General features: G+C 41.9%; 2 protein-coding genes across 2 annotated transcripts in view; both read right to left on the bottom strand.

Annotated features, from left to right (window-relative positions):
• Positions 1-10,373: 10,373 nt before the first annotated feature.
• PRR15 (proline rich 15) lies at positions 10,374-14,607 on the bottom strand. The gene is made up of 2 exons (XM_071561009.1): positions 14,337-14,607; positions 10,374-14,025 (listed from the first exon to the last, which is right to left on the bottom strand). The coding sequence occupies exon 2, from the start codon at positions 14,014-14,016 to the stop codon at positions 13,651-13,653; it is 366 nt and encodes a 121-aa protein (XP_071417110.1). The 5' UTR covers positions 14,017-14,025; positions 14,337-14,607; the 3' UTR covers positions 10,374-13,650.
• Positions 14,608-22,854: 8,247 nt separating this feature from the next.
• Positions 22,855-25,438, bottom strand: part of CHN2 (chimerin 2) — a 159,955-nt gene continuing 157,371 nt past the window's right edge. Inside the window, exon 13 of the mRNA XM_071561008.1 lies at positions 22,855-24,692. Within this exon, the coding sequence (XP_071417109.1) occupies positions 24,521-24,692 (172 nt within the window). The 3' untranslated portion in view covers positions 22,855-24,520. The remainder of the gene's footprint in view (positions 24,693-25,438) is intronic.

Here is a 25,438-nt window from a genome sequence, read left to right as displayed (position 1 = left end):
ATCCATATCTTTGTATTTAATACTTTTGATGGCTTTTTCATATGCAAATTTATTCAAAACACTTCCTTCAACCTACTTATACTTTTTGTCTCCACAACACCCTATGGTGAGTTGCACAGTTTAATTCATTGACTGTGAAGAATATTTCCTGATTGCTCTAAACCAGCTTTCTCAAGCTTTTGCATAGAGAGAAAATACTGGTGTTCTGCTCACCTTTGCTGTTTGTGATTTTGTATAGCTGTGTTATGTCTTTTCTCTACTACACATTTTTTCCCCAAAGCAAATCTGTCTAATCTCATCTTGAACAAAACCTTTCCAAATCTATAACTGTCTTTTCACCTCTCTGTACACCTATTCTAACTCTATCATATTTTCACTGAAATAAGGACCAGAACTGCCTTTAACAGTCACATTGTGGTCACATCATGAAATTGCAATTTTTGGATTCGCTGTCTGTTCCTTTACTGATAAATCTTTACATTTGATTTACTTTTCTGAACTACCAGAGGGTAGTAAGCTGGTGTTCTTGCTGAAATAGCCAACACAAGAGTTTCAAGCTCTCTTTACTGAATAGTAATAACTTCTTGAGAGTTTACCATAGTAAGGATTATTTTCCCTGGACCCATTACTGTACTGACTATCACTGTCTCTCATTTTATTTGCCAAGTCTTGAGACTGTAGTTTAAACTCTGACTTTTCTGAATAATCAATAGTCTTGTCACCTTGCCCTTCCACTGCCTTTTCACCAAGAGATGCTTCCTGCACTTGAACGTTTATTGCCCTTTGAATGTTTTTTCTTTCTTTAAAACTATTATTGATTAAGGAGAAAACTATTTCTCTTATGCAATTAAATAATTTACTACCCAAGTAACAAGGGAGTCATTCCACTCAATTCTGATTGCTGTGCAAGACACAACTTTTCAAATCCATGCCCTTTATATATTTACAGCCTCAGTCTTCACACTTGAGAATTAAAAGAAAATGTCTGTCTTTATACGTAACAGCTCTGTATGCTGCAGTCAAATACATATCATTTTACAATACATATGGTGGTTGCTGGACACTCAAGTTAAAACACTGGTTTGGCCATTTAGTCCTATGGTCCAGTAAAACTCTCCATGTATATAGCAGTAATTATTTGTTTTCCAAAGTGGCAGGAAATAAAGATGTTTCTGCATATAAAACTTGGACAATAAGAGCAGAAAAATCTCAGAACAGTTCTCTTGATGCTGAGGTCAGCAGGGACTGTTAGTATACTCCACTGTAGATCAGTAGAATCATACAATCATAGAATCAGTTGGGTTGGAAGAAACCTCCAAGATCATCAAGTCCAACCCTTAATCCAACCCCACTTTGATTACTAGATCATGGCACTTAGTGCCACGTCCAGTCTCACCTTAAAAACCTCCAGGGTCGGAGAATCCACCACCTCCCTGGGCAGGCCATTCCAATGCCTGACCACTCTGTTTGCAAAGAACTTCTTCATGATATCCAACCTAAACCTCCCCTGGCAGAGCTTAAGCCCATGCCCTCTTATCCTACTGTTTGTTGCCTTAGAGAATAGGAAAGCTTTTCTGTCCTTAGCAAATTTTCTAAATTGGGAAATTAAATGTCCTTTCATCCACCAGCCATGGATCAGGATCAGACTCAGTACTTTACTACTTAAAATGTCAATACAGGACTTATGAATAGGCATTGAGTCATGCTCATAATAAATACCAATAAAATACAGAATGAGTGTCAACCCTGCCCCCAGTTTGCTAGTGGGCTCTTTTTCTGACTGGACCCAAGCAGACTGCTTGCCCATCAAAGAGCACACAACATGCATAAATATTTACATCCAAACCTGTTTTATAATGGATGGTGCTTCTGCAGACATACTGTCACGCCTTTTTCCTTTCTGTCAAGTCACCCTGCTGCATCTGTAACCAACACAGAGCACATGATATCCTACTCCTCAGCTGTGGGTCTTCCTACTCCTTTAACCTTTCAGCCCTGGCACAATTTACAGTTCAGACCCAAATGCATTTATAGCTGTCGCGGCAAAAGCATGAAGAATGAACTGTGTCCTCATGCTCTGGATGTGGGAGAGACTTTTCCCTACAGATTTCTGGCTCCCTCTTCATGTTCCTTCTTGGACCTTTTCAGAACCAGATTGTTGACCGGGTATGGGTCTTGTGCAGCATCCCACCGCTTTCTGTGGAGCTGGCAGTGTTCATGAATGCAGTGTGGGAAACACCCATTGTTCAGGTTTTGTGAGCCACCAAAAAGCCGAGCTATTTAGCACATGCAGATGGGAAATTCAAAAGCCTCACACAGACAATTCAGAGCAAGGACCTTTCACCTAGGGCTTAGCAGCTACACACAGCTGAGCAGAGGACAGCAGCAACCACACCATGTGAATGGAGTTACTAAGGAAGGCGACAGGGAAGAGACTAAAAACTATTTTGGTGCCTACCTAGATTGCTCCAGGCCCAAGACAAAACAATGCTGATATAATGAACTGGAGAGACGCCTATATGCTATTTCTTAAAGCTCTCCACCACTTCTGGTAGAGCAAACCATTGATCCTTTGTAATGCCTTAAGCACACAAACATACTTTTGCATGAATGTTAAGAACATAGATTAACTCTCCCTACACAAGGAATCTAATAAAATTATAGGACTGTCTTACTCCTGATTTAGCTATATACAGTATTCTTAAATTTAAGCAAAATTAAGCTATTCTTACAGTGTGTTATTGGTTGTGGATAGGAGACAGTTTTAGAAAACCTGTGAAAGCTCTGTCCTTAGCTGGGTCATCAGTGTCAAGAGGAGGGCCTGCAAATACAAAAATTAACATTTATGCCCTTGTTCCTAATGAATAAAGCTTTAGGATATTTATGTTTGACATAATTAAAAGCCTGATTAAAACCGTTTGGAATCTTATGGTTGTGCTTTCTCTTAAAGTGCCAATCTGCAATTTCAGCTTCTCTTGATACCTCAGAGGGCAAAGTGAGTGGTAAGACTGATGCATCAAAGAGCAAAAGGTTTAAGTGTTATGGGAATCTTAAATCCTCCAAAAAGGATCACTTCTGACAGAGAATCAGAATCAATAACAGCAGATACCTGTTAGTACCCAACAAACACAGCTTGTAAACTGCATGTTTTCAAACTCATGGGAGGGTGAGAAATCACTTGTGTGAGCAGTAGATTATGCCTGGGATTCACAATTCCTACAGGTAAAAATCTCAGTAGTTGTCTGATTTCCTTGTCTCAAGTTGGTGATACAATTTGCAATAGCCCCTGCTTCAGAGGAACTTAGAGTTCCCTTAAGAAAAAATCCTTGGATTTTTTTCCCCGCTTTTTAAACAGTTTGTGAAGTACCTATGAATAAGAAAGTATTTGTAGTGATTTTTTCCTTGGGCTTATTACAATGTGTAAAAAGACAGCTAGTCTCTGTGAGACTGAGGCTGTTGCTGAAGAATGACACAGAATCACAGAATATCCTGAGTTGTAAGGGACCCACAAGGATCACCAAGTCCAACTCTTAAGTGAATGGCTCATATGGGGAGATCAAAATCACAATTTTGGCATTATTAGCACCATGGTTGAATCAACTGAGCTAATCTAAGAACATAAACTATAGGAAGCTACTATGTGGCAGCTCAGGAAATGATCAATGTTAAGCAATTTTATGCACACACAAAAGGGTCTGCCTCACACAGCTGGAGTTGGACAGGTAAAATTCTCGCTCTCGCAGATTAAACTTTTACCAGGGCACTCTAGTTCATCTTAAGGTTACAACATAACTGATCTAAAAAAATATTTCCCTTGGTAGGTAAGTTTAAAATCTGAAGTCACTAAAAAGAGTACCTGAGTGTAAAAGCTGTCATCTACTGCAAAGAGAAAGCAGACTTGGGTGTTTCCATTGGGAAGGAGGTGAGTTCCTGCCAAAGGATGTGGGTGAAAAGTTCTCCACATCATCTCCTCCCTGTAGCAAGAAGGACATTGTCTATTACCGTGTAATTCTGAATATTTTATTGTTTGAACAGTTTAACTGCTATAAATCCCAACATGTCGTGTCACCCTGCACATGCCTGGAGCTGTCTTTTGTGTTTGTTGGTGGTTTGTTTTTGTTTTTTTTTTTTTTTAATGCTGAATATGACGAGGCATTTTAAAGATACTGTATGTTCTAGTGCAGGCACAGGAACTCCTGCCAATTACTTGTTCACCACTAGGAGCAGAAAGTTATCCTTCCTGTTCATGCAGCTCCCATGCAAAGGAATTCAAAAGCATTTAACAATTACTATCTGCCTATAAATGAGTACATGATGTGCAAAAGTACCTCCCCAATTAGATGAAATATAGCAAAGTTATAGCTTGCTGTAGCAGTTGCAAAAGGTGCATGTTAGGTTTGAATCACAGAGAAACCAGAACTGACAAATTTAGTCTTTACAGTACTTTTTTGTAAAGGGTCACTCACTGCTCAGGTGCAAATTATGTTTGGCATGATAGCAAAGCCAGGTTCACTAAGGAGCTTCAGTTTTTGGACTCCACTCCAAACTGAGACTCCTCAAAGCTCAGGTGCTGGGATCAGGTCAAAGTCTGAGGACAATCACGAGTACTTTGTGTCCTATCTTTCTGCTGGGACATGCTTTCATCAAGGCTACCTCTGGAGCCTAGGATACCCTCTGGAGCTCAACTGCCAGCGCAATTTCTTCCACAAAGCCGCATAGGGCTTGCTCTTATTTTTTCCTAACAAGATACAGGTTTTTACCAGATCAGACCAAACATTCACCTAGTCCAGCACCCTCCGACAGCAACTGATAGCAAATATTCCCTTTTCTCATCTTCTAAATAGGATGACCATGGTGGGGGAGAACTCTGGTGCTATACTCTTCCACTTCTGACAAGAAATCAATACTGACTGTTTGAGAAATACCCATTGGGGACTTTTAATCCCATCTCTTGGTTAATAGTTCTCCATGGACTTTTCTCACTGAAATTTGCCTGATAGTTTTCGAGCCCAATCAGCAGCACTGAGATACCTAACCTAACATTTAAAGCACTTGAAGGAAAGAGGCTCCCTCAGTTTTGTTTCCCTCATATCTGAGGGGACTCAGATCCACCTCTGTCAGGAGAGAGACTTAGGGCCACTAATTTTTCCAGTCTATTGGATGGGTATATTTCTCTAACTACCTGATACCTCAAGGCATGTTTATCTTCAGACATATTTTTTAAAGCCTCTGGGCAGGTACAAAGTGAAGATTAACAGTGCAGATTAACAGAGTATACCTGTAAGTAAGACTGATTAAAATGACACAGTGATGATACACTGTGATCAGCATAAAAAAAGGACTGTCAATGTGCCTTTCTTAAACCAATTATATGAGTGAAAAGTCTGCACATTTTCTACATGTTGGGATCTAATCCATCAGAAAGGATGATGAGCCTCTGGTTTAAACTCCTTCAGAGCATGTGCGTTTTCCTACTGGAGCGTAAGGATGCCTAGATCCATCTCCCTTAGTCAGCTGCATCTTCAGATAAGATCCTGCTACTCACATTCATAAGAATTTCATCGTTGTGTTCATCAACAGATGGACTGTAGACAGGAGGATCCCTCCCCAAAAATTTAGCTCTCTTTTACCACATAAAAATGACTTTTCTCCAGGTTCTTCCCCTAGTCAAGCCTTCGGTGAACCACATCCCTTCTCAAATCTGTCAAAAATACCAAATGATATTACCATGCTACTTAAAGGCAGATGATGGCAGCTGCTAGAGCTGTTACTGCAATACACAGCAACAACACATCTCCAACAAGTAGCTTCGATTTGGCAAAGATCAAGATGAGCTTCTCCAGGATCCCCATATCATTAGTGCCACTGGGAGTAGCTTTTATTTTTCATTTTGCTGGTTGAGCAAGCCCTCCTTCCTCTCAAGGGACTACCAAGTGCTCTAGAAGAGGAGTGCTATACTCAGAGCCTCCTCAGGTCCAGTGCCACTGACGAGTCACATGGGGTGTGCAGGGGATCCTCCAGCCAATGCTGCAATCCCCAAGGAAGGTAGGAAGGACATTTTGCAAATGCTTCCTGCAAGCTGATTTGAACAGGTCCATGTTTAAAAGCAAAACTTTCACACGTACTGGCAGGTGGCATCTTATGTGCAGGTACCAAAGGCTGGGTGTCACATACATCCTGAAAACATCCCACTTGCTGTGCACACTGGGTATTCGCATGCAGAAGTTATGAATCTCAGGAAGTCATATTTGTGCTGCCATTTTTGCCTCAAATAGGAGACAGTTTTTGGTATCACTTACAGAAATTGTTATAGAGCATACAAATGCTATAAAGGACCAGCAAAGCCTTGGCAACTGACCTTTCCCCAGCCTTGGGAACAAGTTGAAAATCTTTACACTGATTGTGCAGACCCAAAAGCAACTTAAAGTTGTACTACTGGTTTCTGTTTTGGATTGCAGGGTTTCAAAAGGTGTCGTATGACTGCTGCTTGGGCATTTATAGAAACAAATATTTTAAAAAGGAGCTTGAATAGCTCCTGATTACATGGGTTTTTATTGTGCTGTGTGAGGGTGTGCCTCATCCTGGCTGGCAAAGCAAAATTAAACAGGTAAAGGCCAAAGCAGTAACTAGCACTGAACACAGGGAGGGATGGGGGGGCTCTGCATACCTCAGGACTTAAAACTCTCTTCAACCTTTGGTCTTGTTCCCAACACAAATAAAAAGCAAGAGAGAAGGTTTCATTGGGGTTTACAAAGAAGCTGTTTAGCATTAAAAGCTGATCTACAGGCAGCAGACAAAAGGACAATAGCTCTGCTGAAATGCTACACGGGGCTGAGGTTCTGTAAGGAATAATTTCAAGTCAAGACTGGAAAAGATCAAATAGCAGCTGGAAAGCAAGAATATACCAAGGAGGGGAGAAAGGAGCTATAGTGCTTCAGCAGAGATGAAAATACAGAATGAAAAATACATGTGTTACTAGGCAGCTCTTTTGCATTGTTAACTCCATTGCATTGGTAAATAAACAAGAGATTTTCCTTCCTAACTTTCTCATCTTAGTACAATTTTGACAATTTGTATAACTGCACTCCCTCTCTTATGAGGTGTTACTGAAGCTTAGATCCATGAGAGTACTGAGACACCACTGAAGTAAATGGAATCAGACACCTCCACACTTTTGTCAATGTGCCCCTGTGACCACACTAGAAACCTGCATCTGCACGAGGAGAGAGACATCTTCACACAATTGTGTTAGTTTAAATACACACATTAGGATATAATTAAATTGGTTTTCCTACATGTGCAAGTGGGATGCCAATGCGACAAATACAATTACAGTTCAGCTTATGTCTGAGGTTCTCACTGAAGATAGATTACAATGCACTGCATCAGTAACTGTCTAGAAGTCAATGCAAAATGATGTATAAAGCTTAAGTCATGCTAAAACTCCCACACATCCAAAAGTTCCTCTCATGGATCTAAAACTTTAGAAAGTCCATTCGAACCTCTTGCCACCACTTATTACACCTTGGTTTTATTAGGCAGTTTCAGCATAGCCTGATTTCTGGTCTTGGCTTAGATGCATAATTTTGCTCAGGTACTTAAAAACTTTAGTTTAGCCCTATATCTTCAATTTTCTTTCTTTAAAGTAGGCAACATGTATGCTTTTCTCATGAAGATGAAACAATCACTCTTCAGGTAAACTCACTTCTCCAGAGCTCTCCACAACTGCAGAGTGTTGTTGTGAATTTGAGTTTAGATTTAGCCATAAGCCATAGGTAAATCTTTAAATTTTGTGGAAAGGGTTTGCAGGGGACAAGCTCAGCCAAATTTCTGTTCCAGCACCAAAAAGTGAAAACCAGAAAATAAAACTAGAGAGGTAACATATAGTGTATAAGAATACTTGTTAAAAGGGTAATTCTATAGTAATTATTACAGCAGAAAAATAAAAAATTATGGATTAAGGAAGAATAGCTGTCAACAAAAACAGGTGATACTTTATGTGCTTCAACTGATCATTTAAAATGGGGCCTCAGCTTTCTAAAGCTTATGTGATTTCAATCATGGTCAGCAATGTTTGCTGTTCTAATGTGATTCCTCGCTTTCTTGCTGTTTTCCATTTCAGATTCAATTCAGTAGATGTTAATTAACATCTGTGATAGCTAATATATTACCTAGAGGCATTTTCATATCTACTTTTAGCCAATTGAGAACTGAGCCAGGAACAAACCACAGCTTCCAGTCTTGCAGGAAAAAAATAACCCAGTGTAATATCTAGTTGTTGGTGTGTCTCTTCCTCAAGTGTATGATAGTGCAAAATGCTGTCTTTATATATTCTGTACATCTGCCTTTTTCATAAATTCTACTTCCCTAGCCATTTCAGGCTCCAGCAAGGAGATTGTTTTAGCACTGGTATACCAAAAAAGAACTCAAGAATAGAGAAGCCAGAAAATGGGTTTTTTTCTTCTCCTCCTTGCAGAGGTCTGAGATAGAGCATTTTGAGGAAGTACAGTTGGCAGGATTCCTCTTTGAAGTTTACACCATGTCCTAGACCTGAACCTAACAATGTTAAATAGGACTGGTAAACCAACTCTGACGTTTGGAGACTTCTGTCTCTGAAAGCACATGCCAAGATACACACAACCCAGAATGCACAGACTCTGAATCTCCTTCTTTTTCCCATGTAGTCATAGTTCCAGCATCAAGGCTAAAGCTCTGTTCTGCTCCTGTTCATAAAAGTGAGTGGGAATGAGTCCAGAAATGGGTCTTTCATTTTCCCTTGGCCACTGAAGTGCTGCCCACTGTCCTGTCACTGAACAGCTCTGGTGAGTCAGCGGATGGGTTTATCTGCTCAAACATTTACACAGTAAGGATAAAACAAAGACCTGGAAAGTAAAATGAACTTAAGTCAACTGCAAAAAAACCCCAAGTGAGTCACCAAAGTTCAAATGCACAGTATCTCTAATTTTCACTTCAACAGACATAAAAATGTATGGTTCTTACTTCCACTAACAGGGAGAGTCAAGCTTTTTCACTCCACAGTGTAAGAGAAACTAACATGATGAGCAGTAACTTTGTATCAGGGAAAAGACATGAAGTATTGCAAACAGGCAACAGAAGATTTAGAGTACATGCAGGCTAGTCCTGACAATAAAGCCTGTTTTACACATTCCAAAACATCTGATAATCTGGTAACTAATATCCTGAAAAAAACCCCATTCTAACTCATTTTAGTCATATGAAACATCATGTTTAGATCTGATGAGGATTACTCACCAGAGTAAATTTTTCATTTAAAATCATGCCTTACAGCTATCAAGGAAAGCTATTTGCTAATCCCAAAACATGTATTATCTGATGTTATATTGCTTTACCTAAAGTGAACATTAAATCAATTCATAAGCTGCAGCTGCTAATCAATATGCTTTCATTGAAGACTACATCCAACTACCAATTCTTAGAGCTCTTTGTGAATTTCAGATGTGTCATTAAGGATAAAATGAATAAACTATATTGCTATTTCTGATGTCCATAAAATTGAGCAAATTTATCTCTTGTTTTATTCTGAAATGAAAAATCACAGCCAGCAGGGCACCCATCTTATTTACAAAAAATTAGTGATGAAGAGGAAAGGTTTATTTTTCAAAAGGGTGTAATTATATGGTCTCAAATATCATTCTATAATCAACCCTCTCTCACCTCAGCCTTTAAAAGACATCTTAGAAAATATCAGGTTTGTGTTTCTTTGTTTCGCTGTTCCAGATAGAATCCTAAAAGGCAGCAAAATGAGCTTCCAGTTTGTGCCTGGACTTGAAACAGCTTGTCTTCCAATTAGGTATCAGCTGTTTAAATAAGCCAAATTAAACATGGGCTTTAAGGTGGAGCATCAAGCTGCACTGGCCAGGCCAAGGCTGGGAGTTCTGTCCTTCAGATTTTAGCCTTCATATGCGGTTATCTTGCTAATGGACAGCAGACTTGATATTTCAAATATAAAATTATCATTGCTGATACTACAGTGAAGAGAGAACTAAAAAACAACAAGCCCCCCAACAAACAAACAAACAAGCAAGCAAAAAAAACCCAAACCCCTCAAAAGTAAGGCTCCCTCTCCATTATTTCCATTTAGTTAAAGTCATACCCTGACATAACATCTGAGGTTTGAAGTCTTGAGGCTTTCAATGCATTTATTCCAGTGTTTCCAATTTAGGATTGTTTTCTTCAGGTGCTCCCTGAAATCTTTGTTGAAGTCCAGACTGACCAGCCTACAAGAGCAGGGAATGATTACCAGGCAAGGACTCAGAAATTTATTTTTACTTTTGGCAAAACAAGAATAAGCAAGCATGTACTTGCATGTTTATTTGAAAAGTTCACTCTATTTGCTAAATATTTTTCCCCAAATCTGCAACACTTACTATCTGCGACAATAAGAAGAAAATCGTGCTACAAGCTTATTTCCATTTACTATGTCAATATGTCACGGTTTGCTTTTAAAAATAAAGAGCAAGTATTTTTTCAGTCACTCTGTTTCCTAAACTTAATTTCTGATGCATGATCTTTACAAAGAAGATGAGGAAAATACCTATATTAAGAATGCAGATTGCCTTTTAATAATCCAATGCACAGAAATCCACTACTGTTATAACAGAGCAAGTATTGTCCAATACGTAAGAAAAATTGAACTTTCACCACTTCAAGGGTTAAAAACAATAATTCAAGTGCTCCATAAAATGCCAGGTTTTTTTCTGTACCAACTGAAATTCATTTACATGTGTATAGATTACTTGAGCTTTATCTGATGCTCAGCAGAGAAACAAGAGGACCATTTCTGTGCTAAGGGTTGGTTAAGGCCACAGGACTTCTCCCGTCTCACCACAGTACACAGGTCAGAACTAAACTGAAGATATGGCTGTGTGGCCGGTGCACGGAGGGCGGGGAAAGCGAGACGAGGCAGCCCGTTTTCTCATGGATCTAGTTTTTCAGTGGCTGCTATCAAATTCATTGAAGCAAGGATTTGACTGAGCAGGAAGATAGAATTACATCTCCTTCTCGCAGCTCAAGGTCAGGATAAAGATGGAGGAGGGCTGCGAGGCCTTTAATGTGCATTTATTGACTTTGCATTCTGACTAAATTTTCAAGCTGAAAGTACCGTACACAAGGATTAAGACATGGCTAATATTTAGTCACATATTAACCAGCATTGATACTAAATCTTAGCTGCAGCCATCTGAACAGCATACCAGACTTCTCAAAATCCAAATTTGAGATTTCTTAAGTCTAGGTAAAGACTTACAATTTGGAGGCAGCTTGGAGATACAGAGGAGAGGACAGAACTGTATTTTCACAAAGGTGTAAAGATTAAAAATGCAGAAAAGCATCTGCATAAGATGTATAAAACACTAGTCTGCATTCATTCTCCAGCCTTTGGACAATTCTGAGGATCTGACTCTCACAGCACTCACACTAAACCAGATACATGAGTAAGAAATGCACCAGTGCAATATCTGCTTACTTGTTCTTCCATTTTGGACATACTATTACAAAAAAAGTTTCTTTGGACCCGAGAATACATAAATACAGACAGACAATTTTAGCTTATAATAAACATGAACATGTTGCCTTCCAAAGGTAGTACAACTCTGGCCAAAAAGCCACCCTTCCCCACATCCCAGGCTAATTGTAGCTGAAGTGCAGTTCATCTATTTCTCCATTCCCAGCCTTTAAACATTCCTCCTTTGTTCTCACACCCTTTTTCCAAGGCGAGTTTTCTTCCAATTGTTTCTTCTTGAACAAAGGATTTCAGATGCCCCTTGAATGAAGAGGCCTCACTTAAGAAAAGCATTTTTGAGGAGAAACTTTTCAGTGCTTGCCTCACCACCCTCCCAGCTCTTTGGTTGGTCAGCATATAGTCAGCAACAGTCCAAACCCAGTATCCTATAGTTTTACTAAATGAAATTAAAAAAGGCATATATCCAAACACTGGGTGGGAAAAAAAGCTTTTATGGAAATAGATTTGATGCTACAGTCCCTTTGTCCTTGAGTTTCAGAGTCTGAAGGAAAGTAGCTGAGTGAAGAACTACTGAGTACCTCAGCACTATGTTGTCTGCCTTTATTGCATAGGAGCTTTCAAAGTTCATTATATATTATTACACACATTAGACAATGGGGCACTTGCCCAGCAACTGGTGCATCATTTCAGCAATTGTCAGTGACTGGTTTAATCCATATATTCACCCGGACCTCAGCTCTTGTTTCCTTTCCAGTCACTTTTTATTTTTAATTGACTTTAAATGATTAGTTTCAACCAAACAAAATCATAACTATTAATACTTAATTGCTAGAAAATAATTTTCAGTCCCTACCACTATGTAATATCTCACATTCAGAAAAAGTCTAAAACCATTTTAACAATATAAAGTATATTGCAAATGCATTTAAAATAAATAAATCAGTTGTTGCTACATCATCTACTATGAAGAAATGTGAAATTGCCAACTATTTTTAGCTGAGTTTGCTCTGTAAGGCACACCACCGGTACAAATCTGGCTTATATTTACTTTGTCCAGAAATCCAGTAGCTGTTAGAGGAAGCAGCTAGCTGTTCAAGTTAAAGCACATTATCTTGCTACCAAAAAAAAACCTCCGGGACACTTAACCTTGCTTCACAAGCCTTGGACATGGTAAACAGTGAAGAAGATTTCCAGTGATGCCCAAGCTTATTTCACGTTAGGAATGCAACCCTGCCTGTGCTCTCCAGGGCTGGTCTCATCTCCCAAAAGTGTTTATATTTTATTACACAATTTCTTCACTGGAGCTTCATTATGCCAGTTATCACCAATTATGCAAAAATCATGCATTCCCTGGGTAAATAGTGCGAATAGCTAGCCCACACAGGCCTCCCTCTGTAACAGAACTACGGGAGATCAGCCTGTGAAACACTTGCTTATCATTACACAGTAAGAAGAGGGAGCAAACCAGCATGGTCCTGTCTTTTGCATATTTAAACACAATGTGATGTGGAGCATGGGCGATTGCAAGAGCCGGCCCCTTGCAATGCCTCTTTTGACCCCCACAGGTGAAGGATGGGTCCACGGCGTGCCAGCTAGTGCAGGGCAGGAGCACTTACAGCACTGCTGGAGGTCCTTGGCCCCGAAATTAGATAAGAGCACTTTGTTCCCTCCTTCCTTCGATAAGGCAGTGCATGAGATGAAAGCAGCAAGGCACCTCCTCGGCTTAAGAGCCGAAAGGAGCTGGGTCATAGGCCTGAAAAGTCAGTGTGTTGGCTCCTGGCAAGGGCTGGGGGAAGGTTCAGAGACCCCAGCGTCAGGCCTGGGATAGCACCTTTGAGTCCGTTCATCACAGTAGAGAGAGTGGGGTGTTTATTTGTGTTAATTTTTTAAAGACAATCACATCGTCCCATCATCTAAGGGTTTGGTCTTGGCGGTGTTCATGTAACACAGCACATGATTCCCTGGTTTGGCAGGGATGTCGGATCCCCCAGTGTCCGGTCGGAGCCGGGGAGGCCGCTGCCACACCACCCCCATGTCGCCCATGGAACCAAACCCAAGCTATGGGGCAGTCACTGACTCCAGCTACCTGTCCCGCGAGTCCTCCGGCCACTCGTGCAGTGGCAGCTCCTCGGCAAGGGCCTGCTGGGCTACTCGCCCGCTTGGGCGGCATGGCCTGGGGCGCCGCCGCCGTCGAAGACCTCGGGGCTGTCGCCAAGCAGCGAGGTGCGCACCTTCCGCCTCTCCTTAAAGCGGCCCGAGTGTGACACTCGGAGGCTTCGCCGGTTGCCGACGCCCGTTCCCGCGGCGTCGCCGCTGCCGAACGGGGGCGGCTGCTCCTCCCGGCCGTCGGGGCTGGCAGGGTCGGCGGGGGTCTCACTGGCGGCCGGGGCTGGCGGGGCTGCCGCCGCTTCCTTATGCTTCTTCTTGCTGGTCAGCGATTTCCACCAGGGCCCCGCCGAGCCGCCCTTCACAGCTGTGCGGGGAGCGGCGGTGGCCGCGGCGCTGTCCGCCATCTCGGGCTCCTGCGGGGAGGAAGCGGGCGAGGGTGGGTTGGTAGCCGGGCACGCCGCCACCCCGCTCGGGCGGGGCCGGGACACCCTTCCCCAGCACCCGGGGGCTGGCAGCGCTGCCGGAGAGGAATGGCCGGCATCCCTCCAGCACCCCGGCGCGGAGGGAGGGACGCGTCCTGCGCGGGCAGCCGGGCGGGCGCGGGGGGAGCGCTTTGCGCCGACCGCCTCCGTGCGCGGCTGGCAGAGTCACGGCAGCCGAGCAGCGGGACCCGCTCCCTGCACCCGCCACCCCCATCCCCAGAAGCTGACGCGAGGCCCGGTACCTTGGGGCTGCTGCCTCCTCGCCGGACGGGGCCGGCAGCCTGGCGCGTCCTGGCGCTTCTGCGATGGGGCGCCGCGCCCTCCTCCTCCCGTCCCGCCGGCTCCCGGCGCAACAGGTACGGGAAGCGACACTGACCTGCGGCGCTCGCCCGCCGCTGCCGGAGCGCTCTGCTGCCCCACGGGCAAACGCGGCCGACCCCACCGGCGCGGCAGGCGAGGAGCACAGCGGTGTGCGGAGCGGCGGCAGGTGCCGGCCGGCCCCGCGGCTCGGCCCCGTGGGCGGGGCAGCGCCCCGGCCAGCCCCGGAGCCGGGCGGCTCCGGCTCACCTGGCCGGCTCCCGCCCGGCGGGGCGGACAGCGTCCGGGGGGGGGCGGGGGCCGGCCCTGAGTCCGTGGGGCGGGGAAAAGTCCGTGTTCCCTGCAGGAGTGGAGAGACGCGGGGGGAAAGAGGAGGAGGCAGGAGCCTCGGCGCAGGTGAGGCAACACAGTGAACGCGTAAGGAAATCCGGGGCTGCCGAGCGTGGATGGCTGCGGTGTTGCCACTGTGCATGGCTGAAACAAAATATCACTGCTTTTTGTTTGTGGACGTGATGGATGTGCGTGGGTGTGTAGCCTTGAAGAAAACAGAATTGTGTTTAACTGCCCGTCTTTAAAAAAAAAGAACGAAGCTCCAGGTTAGACCATGCAGTCTGATATTTATATTTGAACTGTTTTAGTATGGGGATTTTGAATTTCTTTGTGATGATGGATATATGGCCATACAAACAGCTTTGCCATACAAAGTAGAAAAGGAGGGATAGATTTGCTTGTGCCACTTCATGTGTTAAAAGTGATGATTTGTTCTTTGGAGAAGTATGCCATGTAATATGCATTTGATCCCTAATACTGTTTCCATCAACTACACTGTCAGTTACTCAAGGCTGACTGTGATGATGTGGAGTAGTTCATGAAAGCATCGTAGTTCAGCCCCATCTTCTTTTGCAGACCAACTTCTGCTACTTGCAGCTTCCCTGAAAAGCCTATAAAGATAAGAGGTATGAAAATTGTTGAATGAAGGTTACTGAGGGAGAGGAGCCTGGGGCATGCGCTTTACTCTGTGGATTGCCCTCTTCAAACCCAAAGGCTTTTGGGAAGGAAAGCATGCATGCACATTCAGTTGAAAGTACTCCAAACTGTCTATCATACTAATATCAGCAACAAAAAATTCTCCTATAGAATAAAACAGTAACAAAAGATGGCCTTTACATTCCTTTCTAACAAGTAAGCAACTAACATTTTCTAAGATGCATAGCACCAGGGCATTGGGCTCTCTTGGGCCAAGGACAGAAACAGACCATAGGGTCAAGTTTCCCTGTGTGAATATAACCTACTGCTTTGCTACTCACTTGTATCTGTACAGAAAGAGAACACCAGTGTCTTTCCTCATCTTGTGTCTCAGGGAAGTGCCTGAAAAAAAGAAAGGTTTTACTTTTAAAAGCCCTTTTCATAAAAATATTATTGGTTGTCATTTATAGCTTCCACTCTGCAAATAAGTTTGTACAAACCATTTAGTATTTGTATATATTCTTTTGGTTACCTGACCTCTGAGCTCACAAAATGCCAAACTTAAATCAGTGTGGGTTTTTTCAGTTAAACCCATTTCAAAGAATCCTACAAAGGAAGAGATTTGTCCTTTTTGACACTGTACTGAAAGCCAGGTCTACTGAAAAGAGAGAGGCAGGTTGGAAAGCTTTGTAAGAGACATGCAAATGGGAAGGTGCTGCTGGCATAGGTATGTGGTGGCACACGAGGACAGCAAAACCTGCTCTGATTTTGAAAATCACAACATGCTGTTCCACAAGATTGTCACTAAGGTTTAGTGTTTATATAAAAACAATTCTGACAGTGAAAATGTATGCTCTCTCCCTTTCTTGGTGCAACAGTACTTGTTGCATTTCTTCGGTATTTACAGCACTGATTTAAAAGGGAAAGTAAAATACCCTACTGCCTCTTTCAATGCATGGAAATTAGATAGTATACTCACTTAATAAGACTGCTTCAGTTAAATTCTGTCCTGTGTTTGCAGGAGGCTGGGCTTGTAGTGGGCTTGGAGTTGGAGTTCCAAATAGGGTCAATGTACAGGATTCTTGCAGATGCCCCAGTACACTGCAAAATAAAACTGTAGGGCCTTTCCTCCATCATGTAAATGATCCTTTTGTGTACAATTGGATTATATTGACATCAGGTTTATTCATAATCCAGCAGGCTCTCCAAAATTCAGAACTACCTTGGTATTTTCAAGACTTAGATTCTCAAAAACTAACTTTAATGTCAGCTCTCAAACTAATCTTACTTACAACCCTTAATTATTACTGCAATGAAAGAAAAAAAATAGGGCTTGTTGCAGTTCCCATTGTCCTTTTACCAAACTTTGCAGACCTTACTGTGCTGTAGCTGAAACCAGGTTCTGGAAACTTTAGATTGCCAAACCACATCCTTACCTAACTGTGTTGAGAGGACCACTCTCTACTGGCAGGAGAAGAGTGACACTGTCCTTCCCAACACTGTGGAACCTTTTGATTTTCAAAACTCTGATATATTCTGAGGGCAGGTATAGGATGCCCTCAGAAGCATAAAGTATGCTAGTGAATACTACTTTCAGATCTCTTACTTATCTCAAAACCCCAGACCATCCAGCAAATATATTGGATGTTTGAAACTTGGGTTTCTCAAATGCCAACCTTAAGGCCAGGGACATGTTCAAGCCAAATGTAGAAAAGAGCATACGGCACTGGCACCTATAAAGAGCAGACCTCTGCTTAGGTCTATATTCCCAGCAAAATTCAACATGTTTGGTTCTTCAAGTTTCAATCCTTAAACTCCTGCCCTGACGTAAAATTAAACAATTGGCTTATAGAAAATTGCAACATGGATACCTGCTGGCACAAGTTGGCCCTTTAGCATTCAGCAGGTCTTAGAACTCTTAGATCTCAGAGCCTAAAAGTCATGTTAATTTAAACCAAGGGATCTCTGTACAGGGAAAGACCACACAAAGAATTGGTTCCCATCTGCATCAGGCTGTCTCTTCAGAAGAAGCCAGGAGTAACATCAATTCTAGATTTAGATTTTCAAGTACTAGCAGCATGTCCAATCTTAGCCTTTACCATAATAACCACAGGAAGGACTCAAACCTTTTATAATGGAGAAGAACATTTTTCTTGACACCAGGCTGCTGCTCAAGACTATGGGACTGCAGCCTCCATTCCCAGGCTAAATCTGTCTTGCCAAAAAACCCACCTGGGACATAGGTTTGAACCCTGCACCTGGTGAATTAACCCATTAGTGGTGACTCCCTGGCACAATATTGAATTCTGGCCTCTGTCAGTGCACTGGTAAGGCATGGTTTCAAGGCAGTGAGAGCAAAGGATTATTTCCCTTAGGCCGAACAGATGAAAGCACACAAGTTTGTCCCCCACCCCCCATAGTTGTTCAGCTTCATTGCAACAGGCTTTGAGCTCTCAAACACTTCAGTACACAGCCACTCCTCATGTAACAGTCATGCATCGCACCATCTCAGCCTCTAAGTATGAAACACCACTCTGATGGGCTGAAACACAGCCCTTGCAGAATTTTTGAAACAGTGGCTCTAGAAAAATTACTCTCAAAGGCCACAGGTGGGTCTCTGAGAGGACCTCAGTTAAGTACAATGTTACATGGGCAGGACAAGACTGCGTTGACTCCATGTTATTGACTGACATAGATGTAGTCTTAAATTTCCAAACCTTACGTCCATCACTAGCATGGACAGAATCTTTACTTACATGGGCCTTCACAGTAGATCTATGAAGGAAACCAGTTCTGTAGTGGAATGCAAGATATTACCTAGGTGCTAGTGCTCATCCTTCTTAAATGGGAAGTTCAGCTGCATGAATAAATCTGTCTCAGAACACAACAGATTCTGAAATTTTAGCTAAACCCCCCATAACTATAAGGAAGGCCAAAAACGTCGTTAAAACAGACTGTAAACACAGCTTCTCAAACTTTCAGTTCCCAGTCAGTTGCCAGCCCTTCTTTGTATGCCATGAATTATTCACCACAGCAGAAGCAAACAGAAAAGTGTAGGTCTCTGACACCAGTCCTTTCCTTATGTTTGTACATCCAGCAGCAAACTCTGATTCTTTGAATCTGAAACTCTAAAACTTGTGTTCTCTTCCACCCTTCAAAGAATCACAGAATTAGAATATTCTGAATTGTAAAGGACCTAAAAGAATCATCAAGTCTAACTCTTAAATAAATGGGTAACATGGGATCGAACCCACAACCTTGGCATTATTAGCACTGTGTTTGAACCAACTGAGTATCTGAAGATAAAACCAAGGTCCTGTTCCTACATCAGAACAGAAAAATGCACGTATTTATGACTATTGACACCAGGACTCTTCCTAGCTCTTCCGGCCTTGCAAAAAAATCTGTTAATCCAATATCCCTGTTCTTAACCAGAAAATCAAATAGAAAGACAGAGGTGATTGTTAGCAACATGCTGCAGTTTTTGCAACTTCAGTAACAACTCAGTTCTTCAGGTTTTAGATTTCCAAAGTCTGTCTCTAATTCCTACTTAAATTGCAACTGTGAGACTCATGTCTATAGAACACCCCCTACCCAATAAATAACAGTCCCTTATTGACATTATAATACTGAGGGCTGTGCAGCATGCAGTAACAATACGAGTTCCTCAGTATTTGGACTCCTCACTCAGCCTAAAGTATCACCTTTTTATGAATGACTTTGCACTCCAGTCTCCTAAAGTTCTCAGGTAGCAGCGTGTGGTAAATAATATGGATCTTCCTGCACATTGGCCATACCCATGTGCCCTACAGTGGAACAGAAAATAAGGCATCTTCTTCAAGATCTACAGTTCCAAACCATATGGCTAACCCTACTTCTCATTCCATCCTTCATTTTATTGCTAACAAATGGCTCATGCTTCCAAGAGAAAAGAATACTTTGACCCACCACTTTGTCAGGCCCTGCAGAGCCCTGCAATTCAGTCCTGGTTTGTGCCATCCCCAAGTTCACTGCAAACTAAACCATGACAGTTTCTCTACTTATAACATGCTGTTCATTTCTGTTGTACTGTACAAAGCACTTGCTCCAACTGACACAAGGTTTCTTTCTAACTGCAGTCCTTACAACATCCTGCAATAATCCATGTCCTTCAGACTTTGAACTCCCAGTCCTGGCTCTAGCTGTAGCATCAGTATAATTATATCCAGAGTACCATGCCTTCAGAGAAAGATAATGTAAAGTATGCCCCTCATTGATGACCTGAATCTGCAAGCCCTAGAGCATTCAGCAATAATCATAGTTCCCTAAGGTTCAGATTTCTGAATCTTAACCATTATCTTTACTTTAATCAAGGAATTAATCTCAACAGCTAAAGAACATAAATTGTATTGATGCTCTCACTCTTATCTCCATGAGCCCTACAGTCTCTTCATTCCCTCTAGATAGCTGTAGGGGACATAGCAATATAATTCTGCTTTGAAGATCCAGTCAGATGGCATTCTTGTGTGTTTGTGAATTACCTTCCTACTCAAGAGTTTTCATGCTTTCAGTCCCCTGGGGTCTGTTGGCACCGGAACCTTCTTCCTCTCTTCATTGAAGGCTTTGACCCTGTACTAGTCAATAAAGAAATAATATGTCCAGACAGGCTCCTGCAGCTTGTGCCTTTGAGCAAGGTTTTGGGAGAGTACAGCATCAAGGTCAAATGTCATAGTCTCTCCAGCTGCTGCCATTTTGGGAAGCTTGAACAGCTAGAGCAGTGCCCACTTGTGGATCCCCTCTCACATCTTCCTCCCAGTCTCTTTTTCTGCCCTCTCTCCAGCCCCTTCTCACACAGCAGGGCAACACAACACAGCCATTAGCAGGATCAGGCTCTGATCAGTACTCTGTGTTAGGGAACATGATACAGGAGCTGAAGAGGCTGTTGCTGTCTACATCTCCACGTGGGAAGAAGGGGAGACAGCAGCAACCTAGCTGTGCTAGGAAAATGCTCCCTCCAGACATGTGAGTCCAGGCTGAGCCTTCTGCAAACAGTTAATAATTTCACAGTGTCTTATTTTCACAGATGTGCATTGTGCAGTGTTTGAGCTTATCATGAATGACACAGTTGCTCTGTGTGCTCTGCAAACTGCTTTCAGCACCCACCTTCACTTTTGCATCTTTAAAACGGGACTTAAAGCCTCCCCATCCCTGGAAATGTTCAAGGTCAGGTTGGACTGGGCTCTGAGCAACCTGACCTAGTTGAAGATGTCTCTGCTTATTGCTGGGGAGTTGGACAAGGTAACCTTCCAATCCAAATGACTCTATGATTATGTGATTCAGCCCAACTATTTTATTACCCCAGGCATTCCCAGCATCTCTCCAACATCTTCATAAGATCAGAGTTTAGCCCAATACCACACCTGCAATCCCTCCTCCCTCCTGTGTACCAAATTTGACAGTATACACAGGTCAGGTCTTTCAAAAATCTTGTTTCAGAAGAGATCTCAAACCTGATACTTTCCTCCGCAGAGTCTTAAGCCAAGTGCCCCTGAAGCGCTGTCTCTGTCAATTAAGCTCAAGTGTTGTGTGAGTTTTGAGAAGGCTAAGTGTGGAGGAAAGTGTAGTTTTACCTCTTCTTTAGAAATAACATGAATGTGGTAATGTGGTACCAATTCAGGTCACTTTGTGCTCTGTTAGATCCATTATGTAGCTTAAACTTACCTCAGCTCACAGAGAGGAGGGTTAGCACAAAGCTCTGTCTTCTTTGTAACTTAAGAAAAGTTTTCTTTATACACTTTCTCTTTCTTTGACCCTGCAAATTCTTCTTCCTTAGTAACTTCTACATACGTTGTCCAATTCCAGTGGTATTTGACTGTGTGAATGAGATAAAGAAGTTCAAGACAACTAGTCTCTGAGTAGAGGACCTCCAAATCTTTGTCTCCATTGAGGAACCCTTCAGCAGTTCCCTGTCCAATGCCCTTTCAGTACATATGTGTTCTGGAGTCAGACACAGATCATGTGGCCTTGTCTCCAGTGCAGTGTTACCAGAAAACAATTCTTTTCCTCAGTTGCCCTGGCAGGTTCCAAATATTTAAACCTGACAGCAATGAGTCTTGAAAAAACAGTGGTATAAGGAAGAGATTTCAACTGTTCCACAGCACTTTGAAAAGCTACCACCTTACACCATTAACATAACTTGATGTAATATTTTACTGATTGTGGCTAAGACTTCTGCTTTATGGAAGGCATGTTGTCTCACCCCAGCAGCTGTGAGGGGGTACAGAGTGGCATCTGTTACACCAGAAGATGAATGGCATACAGGAATCAGGAGTGGATGGCCACAGGAGGGGACTGCTGCTTCACCAAAGCTGAACACGTGGCTGCAGGCAGACACTGGTATCTCACCTGCTTCCAGAGGTGAAGAACTGGATTCCACTCGAGATGAAATGACCAACCAGGGAAGTTACATCAGCTCAAATACAGTCTCATGAAGCATCTTTCAGATGACTCCTACTACTCTCTAGTAGTGCCTCATGTGAGATGAGCCACCGTGCTCTTGAAGCAAAGGGAAGGATTTCGTGTAATCCAGTTAAATCCATTTTTGTCTATGTACTGGGGTATTGGTTTCCATTAAAGGTAAATATGATTTTTCTACTGTGTTAGCAGTCAGTTTTGCAGAGGAAAGTCTGCTTCCTTTTTACTTCCTCGAACGGTGAATCTGAAACATGAACCATCTGATCTCAGTGGTGCAGCTCAGCCGCAGGTGCAGCAGTGATGGCCACGGCCAGTCAGACGTAGCAGATGAAGCAGGCGCAGCACCAGGTGGCGCTAGTGAGGCGCGGAGGGGACGGGGCCCTTTTACCTGCGTGCTCAACATGGCCCTGGGGATGCTGGATGTCAGGTGACCACTTGGACAAGTGACACGTGGGCAATTCACTAGACATTTGTGTTTGAAGATGCAGAATCATACTCATCCCTCTATTCAACAGATTGGAACCTTTAGCTTTCCAGACACTAAGCATGGGTCTTTCTAAGCACATTGCCTTGTACTGTCATCAAATCCTTCAGATGGAACATGTGCTGAAGACTCCAGGCAGTTGAGACATGCTAAAGCTGTGAGCATTCTGCCTTAAAAAAATAACTCATAACTGACCAGAAAAATATAAAGAAATTCACTGTTAGTCAAATGTCTGTGTTCAAGAGTGAGGAGAAGTGCTTTGATGGCATTGATTCTTGGATATTGATTGGATTGATATTGTGATTCATTGCTTACTTGAAGTTTTGCACAGAGGTGGCTCAGGGCAGTCTCAGAAAAGAAATGTTTGCATGGGCTTGGCTGGGTAGTATGGGCATCCAAGTGCCAACACGAAACTGCTGACATTCAGTAAAACTGTTTTAAATTTTTGAGTAGGAAAGTTTCCAACAATGTCAGGATGGCAATTAGCGATTGATTTTCACTTGGCAGCTTGCCACACAGTCAGTGACAGACACCAGAACTCTTTTAACACATTTAATGGGATTTTTCCTTCCATTTACACTATCATAAATTACAAAGCATGTTTCACTTCACAAAATAAAACCATTTCCAGATAATTTTTATGACAGTATTAAGTAGTACATAACCTACAACAAATAATCCTGTACAAGGCAGGAGGATCTATGGAAGTATTGGGAACTCCAACTATTTAGCATTTGCTCTGCAATCTGGGTTATTCTATCTAGCCCTTAGTTATTTCTCTAGAAGACAACAAATTTACAGTCATACCCCTCTACTGCCCTTCATTATCATAGTTACACTATTTTTCAATTTGAATAGAAACATGTGCTCCCTGAAATAATTCAGGAAACTGCATCACTAAGTTACCAAGTATATGCTACAAATGATCAAGATGAGAAGAGTATTAGAATTTTTTTTATTGAAAACTGAGTTTGGTAGTAAAGTATGCTCATTTTCTATGCTTGCAGAAACATCTCATGCTGAGAAACAGTTTTAACATTAGGAATAAGTTGCAATTAGACTATGAACTGTAGGTCAATGTTTGTGATGGGAGAAAAATATTAAAATTTGGTAATAATTAAATTTACCAGCTCCCACATGTCCTACACATTCTTTTTTCTTTTTATTTTTTTTTAACAAACCATCAGGAAACACATTCAAGATAAATACCTACATTTTTAGCAGATTTACTGTACATTTATAAATACAGAAACATGACAAAACATAACTCAGTTTTTACAGAAAAACCAAATCCTTCATCATTCGCCGAAAAAAGTGCTGACTTTTCAACAAGGCCAGAAAATATCCAGTGTCCCAGCTTCACTTAACTTACATATTACTGTAATCAAAGAAAAATCTGGCATGTGAAATTGATACTACCACCAGGACTTTTGAAAAATTCTGAAGACAGTATTTTACATGGGAGGAAAAAAAAATAGAATATACTATGTTTTGGGAAATGCAAATAGCTAAACGTGTACAATCTAAGGATGCTAGTGCCTAAATGCAAAGAAATCTAAGGAAAGCTGAAATACACAAATGAAAATTATTCTCCTTTCAAACACTTGCAATGAAAGAGGTATGTCAGGATAATACTGCAGTGGCAGTTGTTTTCAATATATCATAGCAAAAATGCAGGAAAGAATTATGTGGAAAATAATCAATGCACCGCATTGATTTATAGTTTGCTAAAATAAAATGCCATTCTTTCAGCTAGGTAAAGTAAAAATATCTTTTTAATATAGGTTCTGTTTCACAATTGACATATATAATTATGTCTCATGAAGAAGGAAATGTATAGGCCTATACAAGTAACACTGATTAAGTACCTTTTCGCTTTTCTAGCCATATTAAAATACATTTTGTGTTTCTTAATAAGTTAACAATAAAATTGTTTGAAACTTCTTGAAACAAATATACATCTGAGGCAAGGCAAAAGACACAAGGTAAGAGGATTTTTTTCTGACCTTCTTTTTCCCTTCTACAAAGAGGCATATGTCTATGAGACATAGGCTTTCCCTAAACATTTTGGCATCCATCTGCAACTTTGCAGAAATTGAAGTGCAGTCAAGGAATTCTTCCTTTCTGTGTAAAAAAACTTAAATGTTGTTTTTTCTTCAAACTAATTGTTTAAAAACAAGTGACTTTGAAGATATGCCTTTCTGTCTAAAAGAGAACATCTTCATTTTCTATTAAAATCTGCACAATTAACTTCTGGTACCGCATGTCATTCAGTGTAGCAAGGGTACTGTCCTCTGGAGGTCTCATTAAAGTAGGTCCAAACACTATTCCTAGGTTTTCAGCATTCATAAAATTCTCCTTTTCATGCAAGGTAACCCTAAAAAAAAAAAAAAGGTAATTAGTTGTTTACTTCCCAGAAGAAGAGAATATCTGCATCTTTAACTGTAGTCTTGCTTCACTTCAAGCATTGGTGGATAATGACATTTTTCAGTAATGACTTTTACTTTCACTCAATATAGTAACTGTTTCCACAACAAGTACAATGCAACTATGGTGGGGCTGTGATTCCCAGCACCTTTGAACAACTTTCCCATGACTTGTCAGTGATTTTTCCACATGGCTGTCTATTAGGGTATAAGAATTAGTGGCAATTGCTTTTATAAAAGCACAATCATGAATTAAATGGTGATGTATGGAACAGTCCTCTATGCTACAGTAACTACAGTTCTCTGACACATTGTGCTTGGTGTGCATCACATCGGCAGTGGGCGTGTGCTCCACAAATCCAAACCTGGATTTTCTTTAGACTACTGATGCTCCCAGAGATGCTTCCAGTGTACAGGAACTCACTTCTTCACCTATATCTGACTTGCTGGGAGCCTCAGGCCAACCAACAGCTCAGTGATTCTGATTACTTCTTATACTTCAGAGAAGCAGACTGAATCCTGGAGCAGCCTGGAGAGGCAGCTTGCTAAAATCAGGTTGCTATATAGGCCATCTACCCTTGACAGAGAACAGAGTCACTTCTAGTAAGGAGTAGAGGCTGTTTTGTTCACTGATACAGTTCATATAATAGAAATACAAGAGGAGATGGACTATTTGTGGCTGGAGCAAAGACCACCA

Source organism: Pithys albifrons, chromosome 7 (assembly GCF_047495875.1).
Source record: "Pithys albifrons albifrons isolate INPA30051 chromosome 7, PitAlb_v1, whole genome shotgun sequence".
NCBI classification, from domain to species: domain Eukaryota; kingdom Metazoa; phylum Chordata; class Aves; order Passeriformes; family Thamnophilidae; genus Pithys; species Pithys albifrons.
The sequence above is the reverse complement of the archived record's forward strand: the minus strand, read 5'-3'. Positions and strand labels throughout refer to the sequence as shown.

Excerpts from the sequence above, each read along its gene's own strand:
- PRR15 (XM_071561009.1), bottom strand. The coding sequence starts at position 14,016 with ATGGCGGACAGCGCCGCGGCCACCGCCGCTCCCCGCACAGCTGTGAAG.